Source organism: Phalacrocorax aristotelis, chromosome 1 (genome assembly GCF_949628215.1).
Source record: "Phalacrocorax aristotelis chromosome 1, bGulAri2.1, whole genome shotgun sequence".
Classification (NCBI taxonomy): domain Eukaryota; kingdom Metazoa; phylum Chordata; class Aves; order Suliformes; family Phalacrocoracidae; genus Phalacrocorax; species Phalacrocorax aristotelis.
In genome coordinates, this window is record NC_134276.1 from 96,883,340 (window position 1) to 96,904,992 (window position 21,653).

General features: G+C 44.7%; 1 protein-coding gene across 8 annotated transcripts in view; it reads left to right on the forward strand.

The window, feature by feature from the left end:
- KDM6A (lysine demethylase 6A) overlaps positions 1–5,042 on the forward strand; it is a 165,998-nt gene extending 160,956 nt beyond the window's left edge. For 3 of the 8 annotated variants that reach the window (XM_075098492.1, XM_075098529.1, XM_075098519.1), the window contains 3 exons: positions 294–464; positions 727–805; positions 2,810–3,722. In XM_075098492.1, the coding sequence (XP_074954593.1) occupies positions 294–464; positions 727–783 (228 nt within the window). In that variant the 3' untranslated portion in view covers positions 784–805; positions 2,810–3,722. The other 5 variants (XM_075098510.1, XM_075098549.1, XM_075098540.1 and 2 more) reach the window with 3 other exon arrangements.
- The last annotated feature ends 16,611 nt before the right edge of the window (positions 5,043–21,653 follow it).

The following is a 21,653-nucleotide window of genomic DNA, read 5'->3' on the forward strand; positions in this document are numbered from 1 at the left end:
TCCTCACCTTACTGAGTAACCCCAATTCAGAGTATGAATCCTGCTTTGTCAATATTGACCAAAAACTTTCCCATAGCGCTGTTCATGCAGACATCCTAAGTGTAATATTAGTGGGTTTACAATATTTCACTTCTCTGCTTGAGCCTTAGGAGCATAGGTTTCCCCTGAACAAATATAATTTTTCTCTTTGCATGCACAGGGTAAGGGTGAAAATCTTAAAATACAGTTTTCCTGGTTTAACTTTTTTAAGAAATGAAATTGTAACAGTTGACTTTCTGTTTCCTATCTAATAGGTGGAAGTCTTTGATCTGCTTTTTGTCACTAGTGAGAGCAATTCTCGAAAGACCTACGTCGTACATTGCCAAGACTGTGCACGAAAGATAAGCACGAACCTGGAAAATTTTGTGGTGCTAGAACAGTACAAAATGGAGGACTTGATGCAAGTCTATGATCAATTTACATTAGTAAGTCAAATTAATAAGTGGGTGCATAAATACATTATTTGTAAAGCAATTGTAGGCTGTCTTGGTACTCCATTGTATGAGTACCGTGGACTTTCTGATTCAAATGGAGGTATGGGTTGTGTGTGATGCTTACAGAGCAAAACACTGAAGAGTCAGAATTATGTGAAATAGTACAGTAACTTACTGCAGAACGTAACCGCTGAGTTTTCAGGAAAAGTATGATGTTACAATTCATAAAGTTGTGGCTTTAAAAATCCAATAGAGATCACCTGAAGACCATAACTGGATCAGATGGAGATGGGAAGAATCAGGACAGTGAAGCTTGGAGAAACTAGCACCAGGTTCAAGAGCATCTCTAATACATTGGTTGTGGTATGAAGTCAGTATAGCAGCAGAGCATCCTATGCACTCAGACCCCTTCCTTCCCCTTTCCCACCCATCCCCTCCCAAATCAGCACTGTCCTTCTGCTTAGCAAGTGGATGCTCTCAAACAGTTCTGTCTTTTGGCTTGGGGCCTCCTTTGCATTTCAATTTAAAGCAAAAAGCCTCTTTGCCATTATAGCTTTGTGCTATATATGGCAGCCTCCTGCTTTGAACTGTGTCAGCACAACTGTCCTAACATTTCACCCAGGTTTCGTTGTTTCAGGCAAAGATGGCTTGTTTGTAATCACAATGAAAGCGATGCTGGATTTATTTATAAGCCTTGCCTTTCTGTCAAAGGAGACAAACATTGGATAAAGCGTTATGAGAATTTCATGTTGAATTAAATACAGCAGCCCAGAAACGGCTGTGCCTTTTGACTCATTTCCAGGTGCAACAAAAAAAGTATGTTTAGACAATTACTTCATGTAATGCTAGCGTGGTAAGCTGTGACCTTTTGAGCTAAGGTTCGGCAGAAGAGGCTGTCAAGGGTGCAGGACCATGTCCTCTGAATTTAATTATCTTCGTTGGTCCTGCAGAGCCTGAGGTGGTTGAACTTCCATTCATGCTTCTTCTAGGAGCCCATTGTCGTTGTAGTTTGTGAAATACTGCAATTTCGAAGTGATGATCTGTTATAGAAAAGCATATAAATAAACACCTGTTCTCAGATACGTCATCCAGTTGAGTGGAAATGGGCAAGAACGTTTCTGTATGGAAAAGAGGGGGGAAGGAGGGGTATTTTGTTGTCTGTGTTTATAACATTATATAGGTAACAGTGATGATACTGTTGCTAGAACAAGGGTTCTCAACCTGTGAGTAGCTCCCTCCCCCACGAAAGCCTATACCTGCAGCCCTAAAGAGCGTTAATAATTGTTCTCTTGTGAAATTGGTGTGCACGTTCATTTCTTTTAAAGGGGATACAGTCTCGATTGAGAAGAGGCATAGCCTAAAAGTGACATCTCTCAGATCTAGAAGAGTTGAGGTTTGTTGCAAGTCACAGGACGAAGTTAATCTCAGATGGCAAAGGTGCAATAGGCCCAAGAGAGAGGCTTTGTGTTTGCGGTAAAGTATTGGGAGCAAACATGGGGATCAGCTAGTGTTAGTGTTTCATAGGTGGGTACTGTGGTATGATTTGAAGTGTCATCAAAGACTGTGAGCTGCTTCTTGAAGGGATTCCACATCATGACAGGACTGATGAGAAGGAAATGCCGTCAAAGATTCAATATTTTGATGGTAAGGCCACAAAGTGCAGTACTGGGAAATAGGGATCTTCTAGACCTTGTCTCCTGAAAGCAGGCGGGAACAAGACACCTAGCTTACTTCACTCTTGGGCCATTCTGATGTGGTGTTTGAGGATTTAAAAAAAAAAACAAAACCAAACAAACAAAACAATAACAAAAAAAACCTACCCACAAAACTTTGTCCCCATGTCAGAGAATCTCAGACCCTTTCCACAGATATCCTAACTTATTGTTTAGGTAGAGGGGAAAAAAAAAACCCTGCAAAGCCACAAACGGACAATCCCCCCACCATTGGTAAACAGGTTGAGAATCCCTGTTTTAGAGTACAAAAAGATACAGAGATATATAGATATATATATATATATATATACACACTGAGCCCACATGGAGCTCTCTGCTGCCACAATGGGACTTGTTTTGGCAGCTCACCTCGTATTACACAGACGATGCCCACAGCATACTCCAGCCTGCAGTATAGGCAAAATCCTAATGCAGAGTAGTTGTAAAATACGTGTTGTATTTGAGTAAGTTGGAAAAAAAATGCCAGTATCCGCTTGAAAGAGTCCTGAAGTGTAAAAACAGTAGTGTGTGTGACTTTAAACTCTCATGGTTACAGTTTGTGCAGGTTAAAGAACTGAGTTTTACACCCTTGTAGAAAAGGTAATTTAATGTTTTCTTTTTCAGGCTCCTCCATTACCATCCTCCTCATCTTGACATTTTTTCATGGACATTAAATGAAAACTTTTCTGATATTCAGGAAGTGACCCAGTTCTGCACCACTGATTTTTGTAGCTATCCCGTAAGGCTGCTGGCTGAAAGCTGTGTCTATGCAACCTTCCAAGTGCGGAGTGTCAACCAACTGGACAGGAGAGAGCACTGCCTCCTACTCCAGAACTCAAAACAAATAAAGCTCATCCAGCTGTACTTCAAAAAAATAATTCCATGTTTTGTATATATCTGACAAAACTGGCAACATTATACAGACTACTGACTTGAAGACCACCTCTTTTGTATTTCTCTGTTTCTGGGCTGATGAGTTGGTTTCATCCGTTTTTCCCCTTCAGAATTTCCCTTGGAAAAAGTACTAGCTTAGCTGGTCATTTCTTTGTAAGGTAGTTAGAAATTTTAAGTCTTTCTTTGGGCAACTTTTTTTTTTTTTTAATGTGAAGAGTTAGGTGATATAAATTTTTTACTGCTTTTATGTTTTTCTGTCTTGTTTTGAAACCATGACGGTTACATTTTTGGTTCCTAAATAAAATTTAAAACAATTAACAGCCAAGTCACAAAGATAAATGGGTTGCACATAGACTAAGGAATAAACTTCAGATTTGTGATTTTTGTTTCTAATCTTGATGTAAATTTACACTATTTATAAATACATATTTATTGCTTGAAAATATTTGTGAATGGAATGCTGTTATTTTTTCCAGATTACCTGCCATTGAAATTTTAAGGAGTTCTGTAATTTCAAACACTACTCCTATTACATTTTCTATATGTAAATAAAACTGCTTAGCATTGTACAGAAACTTTTATTAAAATTGTTTAATGTTTAAAGTTTTTCTATTGTTTGAGTTTTAAAAAGATTTTATGTACAGTGCCCAGGTTTTGTTCTTTTTTTGAATCTGATTATATATATTTTATATATACTCTTGTGCTTGTGTATATATATAATATATATAGAAGCTCGAATATAAATATCTGTATAAAGATTTAGAGACTAAATTTTTCTCATTTTAAGTTTTACATCTATGGTAGATTTGAGGTGTCTACTGTAAAGTATTGCTTACAAAAGTATGATTATTTTTAAAGAAATATATGGTATGTATCCTCAAGACATAAAATGACCTTCAGACTGGTTTATTGTTAAATTGCACTTTTTGCAATAACAGACCAATAAATAGTTGCTGCCAAAATGTAGTGGTAGAAAATAAGTAACGGCTAAACTTTAAAGAACTCGTGAAGAAAATACCAGCTTTGACAGGAAGTTTGGCACTAGTTTTAGAACGAAAAAGGTGAATTTGAGTTTTGCTGGGGATATTCTCTAGAATTCAACCAAATTGCAACTTCTATATTACAATATGTTCTATTAACAATCTAAAAAGTTAAGACTGAATCATCTTGGCGTCACTGTTGACCCCAGAAAGGACGTTGTTTTGTGGTATTCTGTTGTATCTTCACATATTTTGTAATACGAATTCACTGGTAAATTTTTGAAGCACTAGGTTTATTTAGGACAAGTTTATAATATATCATTGTAACAGTTTGCAGTTTTAATGATGGTATTTATTTTAAGTTGCTCCTTTCTCATTAGCTTCTTGAAAATGCATTAAATCTAAATTTCACAATTGATAGCTTTCTTACCAGTCAGAGTTGACTGATGCGGAAGGTTCTGCATCAAACAATTTCTCATAATTTCTCATTAGTGGGGTATGTTAGTGATTGCATTGTTAAATTTTTTGTAATCGATGTGAAGTGTTAAAGGCACAGAGCATGCTAATAGTTTCTTTCGAACAAAAAGGTTCGCCTCTTACATTTGTAGCTTCAAACGAAGGGTGTTCTAATGAAGAATCAGTACAGCTTGTCTAATGCTGTTACAACAGTTTAACCGTAGTTGTAAATGACTTTCTTGCTAGTTCTTACAGCAGTCGGACGAAAGGGTGTAGAGATTAAAGAGAAGTGTAACAAATGCTCTTGCCAGCAAAATTATCAACTAGCAGTTAGGAAGCCAGTATTTGCAGTTCTGTAAAGGTGTAAGTCTCAGCTCTCGATAACGGACTCTACAAATCATAATTTTTTTACTTATGTATTTTATGCAGTCATCAATATTGTAATCTTGACAAACCATGCTGCAGCTGAAAAGCTACTCCTCTACAGTAGTCTTAAACCCAAATAAAAGCAAGATAACTTACCTCAACTAATGGTAAACAAAAAGTCCTCGTTTCTCAGTGCTGTAAAAGAATATTGCTAACTAGGGAAGGAGCCACCGTGCGCTAACCAAAAGGGCTTGGTACCTTTCCTCCCCTTTGGAAAGGGGGATGCGCCATTGCCAAGGAAGAAAATCCATGTTGCACCAATGAACAAGTAGACCGAACGAGTAGAGCGTCAGGCAGTGTTGCTCACTCTGCGTGAGGGTTTTGTCATGGTTTTCAATTGCTTCAGGGCTTCAATATTTTGCCATTTTTCGTACTTCGTAATTACGCTATGCTCCTAACCGATGGACAGTTTTGATCTCTAAGCTGCTATGATTTAGAATGCTTTTGTTTCGTTTTATTAAAAAAGCACAAGTTGATATTTTATCAATTGTAGTTATTACGAAGCACTCCAGCTTCTTAATATACGAAGCGCATGTTGCAAGTGAAACACTTGTAATCTCCGGATGTTTCCAAGCGTTAGCAGCTGGGCAGGGCGGGGGGAGGTGGGAGTCCAAAGCTGAACTGGGGGGACTAACTCGCTTTCCAAGGAACCTGTCTTGGGGCCTTTGAGCTCCACAGCTGAGCCGTGCTGCAAGTGATTCCGATTCGCTTGTGGCTACAAGTCATTGTAGCAGGCAGAGATCAAAGTGTAAAAGGATGAAAATGGCCAAAGACATGGCATTTATTGCAAGAATTTATAAAAATACAGACTGATAGGAAAAAAAGGCATTATTAGGGGATGGATAAAAGCAGAGATACAAATGGGGGTTTAAAAGAAACAGTAAAGAGTTGAATTAAAGATAAGAGGGAATTAGAAATAAATAGCACCATTTGCTGCTCAACTGTGGATCTGAGAACTGTCCTGGAGAAGCGTGACAACAAAAGCACAGCATACATGGGGAGAAGGAATAGTTGCATGTTTGTGAGCTTGATTTAAGTTCTTCTGTAAATATACTGTCCTCAACAGAGCATTGGTTTTTAAGCTTTCCTTCAGATATATAACTTGGGAGCAGTATCACTTTGCTTTTTTGGAGAATTGAAGTCCTACCAGTGGTTACGTTTTAGAAGTAGTGATGTTGGTAGCTAGGTAAGCAAGAACTATTTAAAGAAAGGTCACTGGAAAGTAAGAAGTATCTAGTGACAGAAAATTCCCTAAGCTTCCTAGATGTATGTGGCAGATAACTTGTTGGTCCTAAAGACAAAGTATCCCGAATCCACACCTTTCTAGTTGCCAGAAGGGCTTTCAAAGTAGTATTAAAATGACATTTCTTTGTTTAAATGAGCACAGCGTGGCTCAGTTCAGCGTAGTATAGCAGGTTCTTGGAACAAAGATGGGACTCTGCAGTTGGTGATATCCTGGCCACATGTACATTTATTGATTAGGAGATGGAAGATGCAAGGATTCCGCTGAGATGATAGGGAAGAGGGTGCTCATCCTTGGTTGCTGCCCTGACCTGAGAAGGGGCTCAAGCCTGAGCTTCTCTAGGTCAGAGCTGTTTTGTCTGGATCCATAGCAGAGTCGTGGCCCGATGATTCAGTGGCCGGGATGGGGCCAACAGATAAGGGCAGTAGGGAAGCTTCATCTTCCATGGCTGCTTTAGCCAGTGTGGGAAGCAGGCAGAGGAAGCATTCCAGTTGGGCGATCAGTAATACAGCATGGGGAAAAGGCTGCTGAGGGTGGTGATTTACCTCTGGGGCGGGTCAAAGCCAACCGCTATTGACTGCTTCCGCTGTGATGTTGCTGACAGAGGAAGGAGGGATGCGGGTGATGCCCAGACAAGTTCATGCTGAAGCTCAAGTTCAGGCAAGCTCAGTGCAGGGCTGCTACCTGCAGGGCCCCACGGAGGAAGGCACAGGATGCTGGGGAGGAGGCTGCTAGCAGGGCAGCAATGCAGGCGTCGGGCCCACCAGGCCCAAGGGCAGCCTCCTTCCAGAAAAATAATGGCATTCTTCCAAAAAGCAGGGAAAGCAGTACATATTCAGTAACTGGGGAAAAAGCGGGAGGAGGGGGAAGGAGGAGAGGACAGATTTCCTCTCAGTGCCAGGAGCTACATGCAAAGCTAAAGAAAATAACAGGTGGAGAGGGAGAGCAGCCTCCGTGCTGCCCGCAGAGCCCAGCCCACACGGCGGGAGGTGATGTGGGGTGGGGTACCATGTAGCCATGTGTTTAGTCTAGGAACATGGGGGCAGCGCCTGAGCCCCACAGGAGCTGTCACCCTGGATCTGGGCTGGAGCCCACGGGCTGGAAGAACTTGAGTGGGTTTTAGCAGCCTTGCTCTGGAGGAGCGGTGCTCGGCCCCATCCCAGCAGGCTGGGCTCTCCCACCGCTTGCAGCAGCAGCCTTGGTGATAAGCAGGGAGGGAGGGAATGTTAAGAGGCAAGCACCCATTAAAAGATTTAAACATTAGATATGGGTCAGGTGCAGGTATCCTTACTTCGAGAAGCCATAAAAGCATACTGGAGGGATGGAGGAAGGGAAAAGGCACCTCATAGTGACAACAGCAGGACGGGCTCAGCTTCCAGCTCCACTACTTGGGCAGTACTGTCAGCGTTTTACAGGTGACTGCCAGACTCCTGTTGCCATGGGCCTTGTTAAAGCATTAAAATACAATTGCTGCTGCCTCTGCCTGGGGAACGGCAGGGCATTGGGTATACGGAACAGTTGGGATACATGTGTGGAGGTGGCATGGAAATGGATTTACCATTAGAGCCCGCTGCCTCCCTCCTGTCCTGCCCCTGAGCTCCTGATGGGCAGTGGTTCCACTCTCACAGAAGGCAGCATGATCTGGTTTCTACCAGGATGGAGCACCGGTCTCAGATGGCACATCCCACAATTTTTCTTGATAGGAGGTATTTTCAGGCTTGGTTTAAATGTGCGCTGTTGCCCAGGATATAGGGAGCGACACATGGTTTGGAACTGAAGCCGGAAGGGAGTCAGGGCCAGAATGGGCATAGGAGAGAGTAATTTAAAAGTAGTAAAGCCCAGGCAAATTGGCAGGCTAATGGTTAAACTAATGGACTAAAGCACTAACTCCTTCATGGAGCTGGGAGATGCTCAAAAGAATCCCACCCGAAGCAAAGGTGTGCAACCCAGCCATTGCCAGAGCCCATGGGAGCACTGAAATGTGGTACAAAAGAGTTGGTTGTAAAGTAGAGGCAAAAACTTAAAATCATTGAAAGGGGCAGAAAGGACACCACAAGAGAAGACCGAGAGTAGTGTAAGATATGCCAAGTGACATGTGGCTGGGCTATCATTTATATTAGTCTTCTGGGCACAGATGAAGATGAACAGGAGTAAAGACTATTTTCAGCCCTTTCCTCCTCTGTGCTTTTCAGCACAAAACCAGTGGGAAACTGAGTAGTCTTTTGAGGAAACTGGACTTTTCTTGTGGCAGTGGTCAGGTATCTTTAGCTTTCAATGCCATATGCAAAGTGCAATGTGCAGTTCACATCGTTGCTGCTGCTGGAGTTTTAATCTGTTAACTATAAGATATGGAGAGTTTAGGGTTTGGGGGTGGTTTTTTTTCCAGTACGTCGTTGGCAGGGGGCTGTACCACAGGCTGGCTGACTTCTGCAGCAGTAGCTGGAAGGACTATTGCAGTGCCTGGAGAAGGCGGAGGGGTGGGCAATGGGAGCAAACAGGGTTTGGTCACCTCCTGCCTGCAGGCGAGTTTCAGGTGTGTGCAAAAATGACCTATTTAAGAACCAAAGTGGACCTCAGATAGGAGTGCATTATGGCTAGTGGAGGATAAACAAGCCACCAGGAATAGCCTCACCTGGGCTGTGAAAAAAAGCCAAGGAAGATAACTAGCAGCCAATCGGAGTTGCCACAGTGGGTTTTTTGGGGGGATGTGCGTGCCGAGGAGTTTTTTGAGGGTAGTAGCACTGGGCAGGGTGTCCAGCACAATGCAAGGAGAACATCTGCTGTAGTTTCATTCCAGTAGTCCAAGGCTACCTCAAAGGGCCAATGTCTTCATAGCTGAAGGTCTGGAAATGCATACGAGGGGCTCAGGAGCTGCTGGCAGGCTCAGGGCAGACTTATGGCTCTGTATTTACATGCAGGACCTTGTCTTGCTTGTGAGATCCCAGCATTCTCTCTGCTGTCCTGGATTAAATGCTAATGATTTGGGGATGTATTCATTGCAAACAGGGCAGCTCTGCCAGCTCCTGTGTTGGGCGTCAGGAAGAAGGAGGAGCAAGGGGGAGCTGGCCCCACTGGGCAGTGGAGAGAGCAAATTACACCAGCCCTGCCATCCATCCTGCACAGCGGCTGCTCGTGTCCCCTGTGGTGTAAGAGCCTTTTAGTAGCACAACAGCAGTTTTCCCTGAGGTCTGCTGCTTGCGGAGAGCCCAGGGCAGGCCTGGGTGCTCACCCACATCCCCTGGGGCTAGATCAGCCCTGGAGGCTGATCAGCAGGAGCTGTGAGGTAAGTTGGAGGGGGTTTAGGGCTGTTGCTCCTTAATAGTCTGCCCAGCCTTTTATCTGCTTATGCTTCCCAGGCTGGTGCAACCCTGAAAGCATTGTAAGAGCACACGGGAAGGTAAGGTTTTGGGTGGCAAAGTGACCATGGTTATGCTTGAGGAGGCAGAATCAGCCTGGGCAGATCACCTTAGGGGTGTTGATATGCAGTCATGAGATAAGGGTACATATACCTGATACCTGGCGGGCAGATTTAAACATAAAAAAAAAACCCTTGGGTTTAGTGGCAGGTTGGCTGAGTATGTTACTGAGAAACACAAGTGTCGGCTCAGCCCAGTGGTGCCCCGTGGAGGTGCCATCCCAAGCACTCAAATGGCATGATGCTAACATGATTTGCAGCAAAATACCGCGCTGTGGCCAAGAGCCAGCCTACAGCAGGTCATGGACTGTTAGCCATCTTCAGAGAAAAAGACCTCGGTCTCACATGAATTAGGTTTTCCTTCGTCATTATCCATCACAGCACTCAAATGCAACAGGAGATTTTGGTATTCCTAAACACGGATGAGGGAGATTCCTGTGTCTGTGTGTACCTAACTGTGTTTGTAACTGTGTGGTTATAAGTAAAGTTGCAGCCTGAGATTTAAATCCTTCTTCAGGATCTTTCAGCTTTAACCTGTGTGCCCTGGTCAGGCATTCGACAGGGTTATCTCTGAGACAGACACAGCAGCAAACATTTCCCCTGAAAAAGAAAAACGAAAAGAACAGGGAGAAAAAATCACTTGTTTATGAGAAGCGTCTTAGAGGTGCAAGTATACATTTTTTAAAGGTAGGAGACCAGGAAGAAAAGGAACAAAGTCTAGCAGGGCAAAAATCTGGGCAGGCAAAAACTTATTTCAGTGAGTGCCCAGTGATCCGCCCTCAGTTCGGGTTAGCAGAGGAAAAATATATGTGTCAGTAGTCGATGATACCTTTGAAAAGCCACTTCTTCAACTAAAAGTAAAGAGCGAAGGTGCGATGAGTTTTCCAGCACTGAACAAAATATGTTGGCAATTATCATAAGTGCAACTTCAGTTCCTAATTTTCAAAATCAGTGCAAAACTCTCTTTACAGAGCTCGAAGGAGCCTTTAGCAGTTATTGCTGTGTTATGAAGAAAACCGTAGATAATGTTGTCTATGGCCTATTTACACCATTGCAAGATGGGAGAACATAAGCCAGCATACGAATTAAGTGCTGCTGTGCTTGAATAGGCATTTGATTGCCCTACGCGCACCAGGAGCTGGCTATTTCAGCTCTGTCTGGTGTTTCTTCAGCCCACCAGTCCCACTGGCCCTGCTGGGTAAAAGCCTGAAGGCTTGCCAGCACAACCCATGGCTTCCTTCCCTCTGGGCCGTAGCTATGAGATGTTTTGGGTATGATGCTGGACAACACTAAGCTGTGCATTAATGTGGAGATGGCACTAGAAAAATCAATTTGGCCTTCAGCATGGAAATGTTCCCAGCCCCTAAGCTCCAGCAAAGGCCCGTCCCATCCCCACCACCTCCTTTTTCTCAGCAGTTCACCCTGGGGGTGCTGGGGGTAGGGGGGCAGCCACAGCAGAGGTGCTGGCTGCCGAAGGACAGTGCTGGGGCAGCTTGGCAGCTTCTCCCCTTGCTGGTCACCACCAGCCAGGCTGCACCACCTGGGTTCCCCTTCACGCCGATCTGGCGGGCACTGCCAGGCAAAGGAGGAACGTGCAGACCCATGAGGGAAAACACTTGAGTTCTGCTGAGAGTCTTAGGAAGGGATGAGGTTTGTGCTGGTGGATTTTGGCACCTGGAGGGAGGATAGAGGAGTGGGTGCCTTTGCTTCACTCTTTCCTTTCCTCCTTGCCAGTGATTACCCACGTTGAGCATTTCTGCGTTCAGAGCAAATCCCCAGGGAGCTCACGTGTTGCATGGGCAATGGATACAGGGCAGCAGTGGGTTTACAAGGTAAGAAACTTGGGGGTTTGTGGCTGGGAAGAAGCAAAGTGCATTTCTTCTCATTTTCCAGAAGCTGGGTGGTATGTCTGCTTTCAAAAACTTGAAAACACAGAAGAAAATCTTACAGACAGGGAGAGCTGCTCACTGTTCTCTCTTTTTTTGCACCACCTTCTTCATCTGCTTACTTTGGCAAGCTATCAATCTGCCATAGGAGAAACCCTCTTTGTCTCTCTTCTGGCAAATTTTTTTGCTTCTGCAATGTCTTGTATGCTTTATGTCCTAATTATGGTGCTTTTCAGTGGTTGTGCTCATCTCTCCTCAAAATACACATCACCTTCCCTTCACATTTTTCTCCATGCTGTCCCTGCCAATCATCCTTAATGTAGCCTTTCTATGCATTGACATGCTCTTTGTGTCTCAACCATGCTCATCACCTTCTCTCAGTGTATTTAGTGCTCAAAGGGGAGCAAGAATTTGGGTTTGAGGAGCAGGCTGGCATTAGGAGAAACTTCCAAGCCAGAGGATATGATAAAGAGATTAGCTCAATACTATACGTAGGTCTGTGCCAGTCACTAACAACGACAAATCCACTGGGATACAAGAAAAGTAGTTCTTCTTAAAGTAGGCATTTTTTTGTCTTGTTGCAAGTTGACTCATTTGCTTGGTCTGTCTGAGAAAGCATTAAGTGTCTTAAAGGTTTTAAAATTGTGAAGGCTTAATGTCCCTTCAGTGCTCCTCCACCTTAGTCTCCATTATTGAAATGCTGATTTAAATGTTTAACTTGAATGACTCTGATTTTTTTCTTTGGTTTGCTTGGGCTTGCCTCTTGCCATGCTCAAATGCTCTGACTAAAGTAGTTGCTTCCCTGCTGTACAGGTCACATCTTTCCCTCCCCTGCCTCCATCCTTTACCCACCCCATGATATTGACCTGAAAATCTATTCGCTTCATCCTCACTTCTTCAGCCGGAGCTGTATGGTTTTTGAAGACACATGTGCCCAGTCACATTTCCCCCTCTCTGCTACAGCCTGCACATCTTCCCCCACGGGAGGCTGCTGCCTGCCCATGCCGGGCTGAGCTTCAAGCCCCCTTGCACTGCACTCCTCCACCCAGGATGTCCTTCCCATATCACAGAGTGTCTCGCTCCTCTTGCTGATCATCTCTGTGTACTCCTGACCTGCTCCCCTGAGTCTTGGCTTGGTTTTAGGTGATTTCATATGGCAAATGAAATGCCGATGCTAGGAAATGCCTGAAGGTATGGTTGTGATGTGTGGTGTCAATTTAATGATGTGCCACTGTTGTGTTGCAATGGACTCTGAGCTCAGCAGGCAGGGGCACCTCCTGCTTCCAGGGGGCTTCGGAAGGGACTGTGGGACAGGATCATTGCTGGAGGGGACATTATTTTATTATATCCTTTCCCCTGAGGTCTGCAGTGGTTATCAGGTCAGTAGTGGAAGGAAATTGTGATCCAATTAATAGGTAATGACTAGAAAGAGTTGGGCTGCGTTTGCATTTTTTGCAGTTTCTGCCTCCTGTAATGTATTTGCTGTATCTGTTTGGATGGCAAGTTCCCCCAATCAGTGTTTATCTCACCTGACGTGGGGCGGCACTGACAGAAGCACAGCACCTTGCACCACGAGGTTCTCTGCCCTGCCTGGGGGGTGCCATGTCAGGGTCATAAAAACCACCACTGAGCAGAAAGTACCTGACAAAGGGGGTCAGAAAAAAAATCATATGAGAGGAGAAAGCATAGGGAAGGTGGGAAACGTTAAAGAGAAAGGAGAAAACGGGGGTGTTTTTCTTTTAACATTTTCAATGATGTGGCCAGACCATGCTCCCTTAGTTAAATTCGAATTGAAGGACCTGGTGGCTTGGGTGATAATGACCTTTCCCTAATTCTTCTCTTCCCAATCCACTTTTGTCTCCTTGGGCACACACCCAGAGGAAGTTTTTCCCCTGGTGCTTCTCTGGCAGTGGTGACTTCTAGGAAACAGTTTGTTTTCCCTCTTTCAAGCTGCCAAAGCAGTCCAGATCTCTGCGGTGCCTGTGCAGAGCTCCTCTGCAGCCTGGCTCCGGGGAAGAGCAGTGACCTGGCATCAAGGGCCGGTGGCACTGGGGACATCCACTGTGAGCAAATAGGGTGATGGTTACACTTCATCTCAGGGCAGGGAAAGGGGTCCTCCTCCCCATCTGCTTGTCTCAGGGCAGAGCTGGGGGACCACTACCTGGTGCTCACCAAAGTCCTCTTTCATTTCAGTTCAGAAAACACAAAGTTCTCTATTTCTGGAATGAGTAATTGCCCCTTAGCAAGGAGGCTGGGGTCTCTGCAGTCCTCCTGTAGAAATGACTGGACCTCAGCAAATGTAAGGAAGTGAGGATGGTTAGAAGAAAAAGCAGCCTTATAGCCACAGACAAGCTGTTTTGGATGAGATATCAAGAGGGCACAATCATGGTAGTTAATCTCTCAAAAAATCCGAGGAGGACATAAGGATACTTGAGGAGGGACAGGCTCCCGAGCTTCCCTCCTTCTCTCCTTCCCAGGCTTTGCCTGGGAGGAAGGCAAGTTGTCCAAACCCAAGATTTCCAAACCCTAAAAAGCAAACAAACATCAGGTCAACTCTCTTGGACCATTTTGAATCTATCAGAGAGAAACTTGTATAAATCCACATACAGCCACTGAAAGCCCTTTCGGACGTTGAAATAGAGAGTCTCTCGAGGGTTCCTGCCCTCTGAAATTAAACCGGGTATACTTTTGCCTGATGACTTGCTTTTGATTATGGTGATGGTTTGTTCTGAATGAACAATTCCAGGCACAAAAAGTGGCTAGGTTGGCAAACAAATGTTTTAATAGGTCTGGGATCTCAAAGCTCCCATGTGCCATTATGCAGAACGCTCTCCCTCCCACTCACAACACTGATGTTAAGATGGTTCCTCTGCATCAGGATAAGCTTATTTCCTTCAAGTTGGGTTGTGTTTGGTTTTTTGTTTTTGGTTTTTTTGTGTGTGTGTGTTTTTTTTTCCTCCAAAGGGACTTATCAGTGGAAAATTAAGGTGTTTTCTTGAGACGACAGTGAGTCAGTAGTAGCTATGTTGCAATAGATTTATTCATAAATATTGTTAAATTCTTCACATCTTTAATTTTATGCACCCTGCAAAGCTAAAGACTCCTTTCCACTGAGTTTCCAAGATGTTTCCTTGGTCATCGGAAGGAGGGCGCCTGACCACAAGCTGGGATGTCACCTCAGGAGCCCCAGCCCTCACTCCTGGCTATTCCTGTGACCTTTGAAATTCACTTGAGCTAACACATCAGGTCAAATCTCCAGTGCTGCATTTGGGGAGGAATGTAAGAAACAAGGCGAAGAGAGATCCTTCTCCTGTTGTGTCCTCCCACTGCCCTCTAATACCTGGAGTGGGAAGTTCCTCCGCAGTCACCTCTCTTCAGGCTCACACCACCTTGCAGGGTTGACCTCCCCCTGGGAAAATCCTCCCATGCCTGTGCCCATATGGTTGTCTCATTTTCCTCCATGCTGCACCAAAACCCAACTCTTTCCATGCTCCCTTGGCAGGCTAAGCACCCCAGAGCCCCTGCCCCAACTGCTGCTCTGCTCATTGTTTTCTCCCGATGATAAGCATCTGCCTTGAACAGGGTTGTACTCACCCCATATGTCCCCTGACTTGGCAGTGAAGAACTGAGAAGGGTTCCTCACTCCCACCCTCTGGGTAATATTTTCATCAGACCCATTATTTGCCAGCTTTCCCAAGGAGCAGCAGCAAGGTTCTAGCCAAGGCAGGGTGCATGGCCTCCCACCCTGCCCTCTGTACAGGCTCCTTACCCTCATAAATGGGGATAAATGCAGTGGGTTTTACCTGATTTCACTCTTAACAGATTCACTTAAGCTACTACTATTTCTTCTTTGAGGGACTGCCTGTGAATATCATTGCAAAATACTGATTTCTTTGTTCCTTGGGCCTCCTTGCACTGAGATTCTGTGCTGGCCACAGCAGCTCTTCTGGCAGGGTTTCCACTTCTGATGTGTTTGAGAAAGGGTTTATTGTCAGCCTCCATGCTGTTAGCAAGTATTTCCTTGGATTTCTCTTCTGGGGCTGTCTTATAGTAGTCTTGCATCTAATTTGCCTAATTTCTGCATCTGAGTTCTACTTTTTGAAGGCTGGCTGTTTGCTTTTAATCCGTCCGTTGCGCTGCTGTATAGCCACCTGGGGTACATGTGTATTTATTTTTTTATTTATTGTCGGTACACATTTACTCTGAGCTTCTAATGTGGTGCCTTTAAACAGATCCCACTGCGGCAGGGCTCTTCAAGAAAAACTTGGGCAGACATCACAGAAGATCAGGCTTTCCTGTTGGGCTCCATATATGGCTTAAAAACTTAAGTCGTGAAGCAGCTCACAGCTGCCCTTGCAACCTGCAAACCCAGCCTCAACAAACCGCCCTCTGGATGAGTTCACTCGTCTGCCATGTAGCATCCCTCCATCCTTGTCTGGCAGCAGGAGGTGATTTAGGGGGCTGTGTCTAGGGCCTTTGCCCCTACGTGCTCTAGAAGAAGCTGGCCAGTGTCTCAGAGCAGGAATGGGTGTGCTCACAGATCCGAGTCTGCAGCAGGGAAAAGAAAGACTTTGTAGTCACAGATTTTCCAGTAATTCTTAATTTTTGCCTCTGTAGTACTGAAAGTCCTCTGTCCTTTAGTTCAGTCTATGTTTCTGTCAAATTTAAGAACAACCCTTCTCATAAAATCCCATGAATACAGACATCCCTGGGGATGACAGTCTTTTGAAGACTCTGGGTCAGTTAGAAAAGTCCTGGTTGTTTCCATGGCTTTTGGCCCTTTATACTTCACCCTTGATTTGCCAGTGCTGAGGGGTTAGACTTTTTTTTTGGTAAATATAAATCTATATATTTTTGGTGGAACTTCAAGGTCATATTCATACTCATGTCCTCCATTCAGAAGCTACTCTTTTCTGCCTGTCTTCCCCAGTAACTTTATATTGCTGTATATACAATCCTTCAGTCATGCAAAAGCTGTATTTTTAGAAAGCTCTGCTTGGCTCCTACCTAGGGGTGTGCAACCATAAAGTTCAGCACTGCTTAGCCATCCCTGTTCTCCCTGCGGCCAGACCTTCACACTCGTTAGGTGAAACACTTGCTCAGTCGGTAACCCCAACACTACTGTTGGAAAAAAAAGTCCAACAGCCTAACTTTGGAGAGCCTTTCTCAAAGTGTGTTGACAAAGCAACTCAATGGCTGTTTGTTAGATTTTCTTGCCATTTTGCTCACAGAATTCAACACAAGTTGAAGCTTCCTACACAGCTTTTTTTCTTTCACACTCTTGTAGGCACAAAGAGAAACCCCTGTCAAGATTTGTCCCCAGACAATACAGCCAGTAGATGGAAAGCACATGAGCACCAGACATCACTTGCTCATCACTTGTTCATCAGGCAGCTGCTGCCGTCCTTTGGCATGTGGGAGGTCTAATCTGGCACAGGCTTCGTGTGGCAAAGGCACCTGGTGGGGTCCCCCTCTCCAGAGGGGCGACAGGCAGGGCAAGCAGCACCACAAGTGGAAATGGGAAAGGGCAAATAATTTGTTTCCTGAAACCTGGACAACTGTTCCCATCCCTTGCCCACTTGCTTGAAGGGATTCCATTTTCAAACACCAGTAGTGATGCAGTGACTGCCTTCAGGGACATCTGAAATGGTGGCAAGTGCCCTGGTTAGGAAAAGAGATGTTTAATCGCAGCACTTCCCCCCAGCAGCAGCATTCTTCCAGTGCCTTTCTCCTGCCCTTTGGCAGTACCTGAACTGTACATAAATCCCTGCTTTGTTTTACTAGTAGAAATAGTGCAAACATGTAAGGGCACTTTCTTTTCTCCAGCTTGAGGTGGTGGGAAAAAAAAATTAGTAAATGTTTACAACTGCTCCAGCCAGAGCGGAGTGAAAACCCAAAGGGGAACTTCTCTTGCTGTCCCTGTACCAATAATATGAACAGAGGGAGGTTTTCATCCTTGTGAAAAGTCTCCGCTTTTTCCTAGTGACTTGATTATTTTTTCAGAGGAAGAAAAAAACCCACTATTTTGAGACATCACTAGAGGAATGAATTTGACAAGCGTTTATGCAACTGAATGTTTAAATTTTGAAAGGAAAAAAAAATCCAGTATGACTGACAAGGTCCTCTTAAAACACATAATACGCTGAACCTTACATGACACTTCTGTGGGTGTTAGTCTAAAAAGCTATCTTTACATGCAATGTAGCAAATGAACTGTGTAAGGCAAGGATTGTAGCTATATACATCCTTGCTGAGTAGTACTATAGAATTGTAAAACCTGACAAACTTGTTCTCTTAAAACTCCATGTCCCCAGGGAAGAGGCTGGTGTATTCTTGTTCTGTCAAACACCTGAAAAGTTTGCTTTAGACTAACTATTGTTTATTCTCTATGTTGCAGCTGATCCTTAAAGAGGTGAGGGGCTTGGACTTCGAGAGGTGGTACGTGGGCAGCTAGTAGAGGTGAAGAATGACCTCTGGCTCTCGCAGGAGCTCATTGTCCTTTTCCTGTTGAGGAAACGTTTGCCTGATTGTTCCCCTCGAAGGTTAGGAGAGGGCTGTGGGTTCTGTAGCCAGCCCCATCCCAGCCTGCTCACAGGGAGAGGTGACAAACTCAGTGGTGGAATTTTGATGGGTGTTGGGGCAGGAGTGAGGAGTGCCAGCAGCAGTGGGGGCTATTTCACAGGGCAGGCAGCATCCTTCAACTCCAACTGGAGACTAGTGGAGAAATGGAAACTTCCTCTTGTTGCTCCAGGAGAGCAAAAATGTAAAATCCAGCAAGTAAAACTATGCCAGAAACACAGTGTTTCTTTTTCTTTTCAGTGAGAAAATTGGCTTACGGCTGCTGCCCCATCCCTTGTGGTGGTTTATGCACAGATGGGTAACCCCACTATTTTCTTCTCTGGGGTCAGCCACCAAACAGTCGCCTCTAGCTTCTCCTCTTTTAGGAGGTCTTGCCTCCATGCGAGGTGTGTAGACCCCAGCTTTAAGGGCTGACAGCTCATCACACATGATAGAGATGACTGAGGCGAAGGGGTCTGGCCACCTCCATGTCCACCCCTTCTACAGGGAAGGATCTCCAGCAGCCTTGGGCCAGCCTCCTGCCCAGTTCAGTTGAAGCTTCAACTTGAAGCCACGTTGCTCTTGTTTCAAGTGTTCCAATTGTGGAGACCCTGCAGCTCCTATATCCATTTCTATGCTGTTCTTACTGCAGCCCATCTAGCCCATTACCACAGAAGCTCACAGTCCTGTCCACCACTGAAGTGCAGAACAGGTTATTCCCATCCCTCTTGCTTTTTTTCATTGCTTGAAGATCTTTATCAGGTGTCCCTCCCTAGCTTTCCATCTGTCTTTTCCTCTCTCTTCACTTTTTCTGGACCTCTGGGTCTTGCTCACCTTTCCTTGGGGGTCTTTTGTCAGTTGTTCAAGTCTTCCTTGAGAAGCAGGGCTAAAAACCCACCAACACCCTCTGGCTGAGACTGTCCCCGTGTGGAGGACAGCAGATCAGTTTGGGCATTTTTTCTAATCCATAAGAAAGAAACTGTGCACGCCTCCCCCAGCCTTCCAATGGACTTGCCATGAGTAGCTGTTTACATTTAATTTTCCTTTCCCTGAAAATCATGTTTATTTGTTTTTAATTTCAGGATGGTTACCAAGCTCCTTTCAGCACTGAATTAGAGAAACATAGGAAAAAGTAGAAGGTAGACTCACCTATTAATCAAATTAATGCATCTTGGTGAACCAATTCAGAATACCATGGTGCTGGCTTTTGTGATTTTATAATATCTCATGATATTCAATATTTTTGTTAAAGCTCTACTTTCCAGATTCATGTGATAATGGGAGAAGCTGAGGTTTCACTTAGGCAGAACTAGCAATAAAGTATCTAGAGCACCTGGCTGCAGAGAGTAATTGGCAAATGGGACCCAAGTGCATCCTAAAGTCTCAGAAAACCAGAAGGCAAATAAAAAGCACCTGCAAACAACTGTTGTTGGCTGAGCTTGCTGGAAAGATGCTTGCAAGAAATGTGCTTGTCTGGCTGCTCCCATGGACAGGAGTTGTTGAACGCTGATTCCAGGTTCTCCAAAATGCTGTGATGTTTTCTGGACAGCCTGGTGTGGGAAGCTGGGAGTGGGGTGGGAGAAGAGGTGCAAAGTGAGGCAAGAAAGTATCACCCAGAAAAGCTATGGAGTGGGAAACCTGGACCTTCAACCCCCCCAGGACCAGCCATAACAGAAGTGCCCTCTCCTAAAAGCCTTTGGGGTGCTGTGAGTGTTACCAGATACCTTGACTTCAGATACCTATGTGGGTTTTCCCAGCAACAGCCAGCGTCCCGGCCAAGGGTGCTGGTCAGGAGGTGTCAGAACAGCCCACACTCAAGGGGCACAGATGTACCTGTGGCGTTTGGGAGCATGAGGCCACTTCAGAGGCTCTCTCCGTCCGTGCTGTTTCCCCTGTGCATCAGCCACATCTTAGTAAGAGGGTGGCTGAATGAAGACGAGGGTGCAGAGTGAATAGCACCAGATATATTGCCCGTGGAGGGGAAGCAGTTTTTACCAATTTTCCACTTTCTGTGATGAGGATGTGTTTCAGCCAACTCTGCCAGGAGGCTCTCTCTTTGGTGGGAGGAGAGCATGAAAAATACAATTTAATGCCACCATTGGCTGCTTCTCCTTTCCAAGGGGCTGTGTGGGACAGGGGGCAGCGGCACGAGCACCACGGACACCTGTGAAGGTGCTGACTGAGGATAATATGTAGAAAAGCAGTGAACTACGCTGGGTGAAACTGCGACAGTTGCTTGCTATGGGCCACCCATATGCAGTCGCCATCCCCTGAGAAATGACAGTGTTAAAATATACAACTAGACAATATATGGCAGAACATACAGTTTTAAAAATCTCTTGACATGAAAACTTTAAAAATATGTGGGATATGGGGCAGTAAGAGAGACACCCAATAAACAGTTGGACATAAAGGCAGCTACAAACTACCCGCAACTGAAGGAAGCACTGAGGCAGACTGTGAGACTGGTGGAAGACTTCTCCTGCCATCCTTGTCCTGCTGCAGAAACATTTTAAGCTGTTACCAGGAACAGTTTGCAGAGGCTCATACAAAGCCACTGTCAGAAATAACTTGAAGGCAGAGAGGAAAAAATTGCTCGAGAGTTCTTTTGGGAAGGATTAGGTTTAAAATAATTGCCATTTATAAATTAATTTCACATCCTTTTGGAGCTTGGCCTACTAGCATTTCAAGGCTTGACTGGAGCTGGCAGACAGGGTGGGCACTGGTTCCAGGGCTTGACTGCCAAGAAAAAGGAAAATATTAAGAGAAAAAGTTGGCAATGAAAAAAAAAAAACGCCAGGGAAATATAGGGAAATGAGATTTAGTTTAGGAAAATTATTGTTCTTTGAGCCATGGACTGATTTTATGGCTGGCCTATTAGTCAGAGTCTTACATGAGCCTGGCCTTTGTAATCGATGTCTGAAGAGAAGCTGGTGGTGAACACAGCTCCCAGCTCTTTAATAATTTTTAAATCCATGATTCTGTTATTTTTACTCATGGTTTTTTTTTTTTATTTAATTTTGTATCTAAGTTTGAAAGCGGTAGGGAGACTCCTCTTAGCTTCACCAACTTTGAATCAAGCTGTGCAAAAATAGATGCCACATGTCTCAAGACTTTTGCTGCAGTCTTTCCAACTGAGTCCAAGCAGCAAAGTAAGACCACAACTCTTTTGTTTCTTAAACCCAGTATTTTAAGATCACGAGTTATTGGGGTCCAGCCAAAGCATGTGTGACACCTCTTAGTGCTTTCACTCAATGCTGGATTGGACCTGAGAGATCTGGGCTTGCTCCTGCTGTTCTCTATGGTGCTGAGCACATGCATCCCCTCTGCATTTCCCTGGGCTAGTTTAATAGCAGAGAGATGCTCTACTGCCCAGGAGACCTTTTACACTGAGCCACACAGCAGATGAACAGCCCATTTCCAAAAGAAAAATGTGCATGGTGAAAATAAAAATGCCTAGGACACATGGGAGAGGAACGAACCCAGTGTGGAGCCCTGTTGAAAGGGCTGCTTCTCCTTTCAATGCAAGTCAAGACACTGGTAAACCAGAAAGCTCTGTAAGAGAGGCCACCCTGAGCCTGCGAGGACTGGAGCAACTGTGAAGACATCT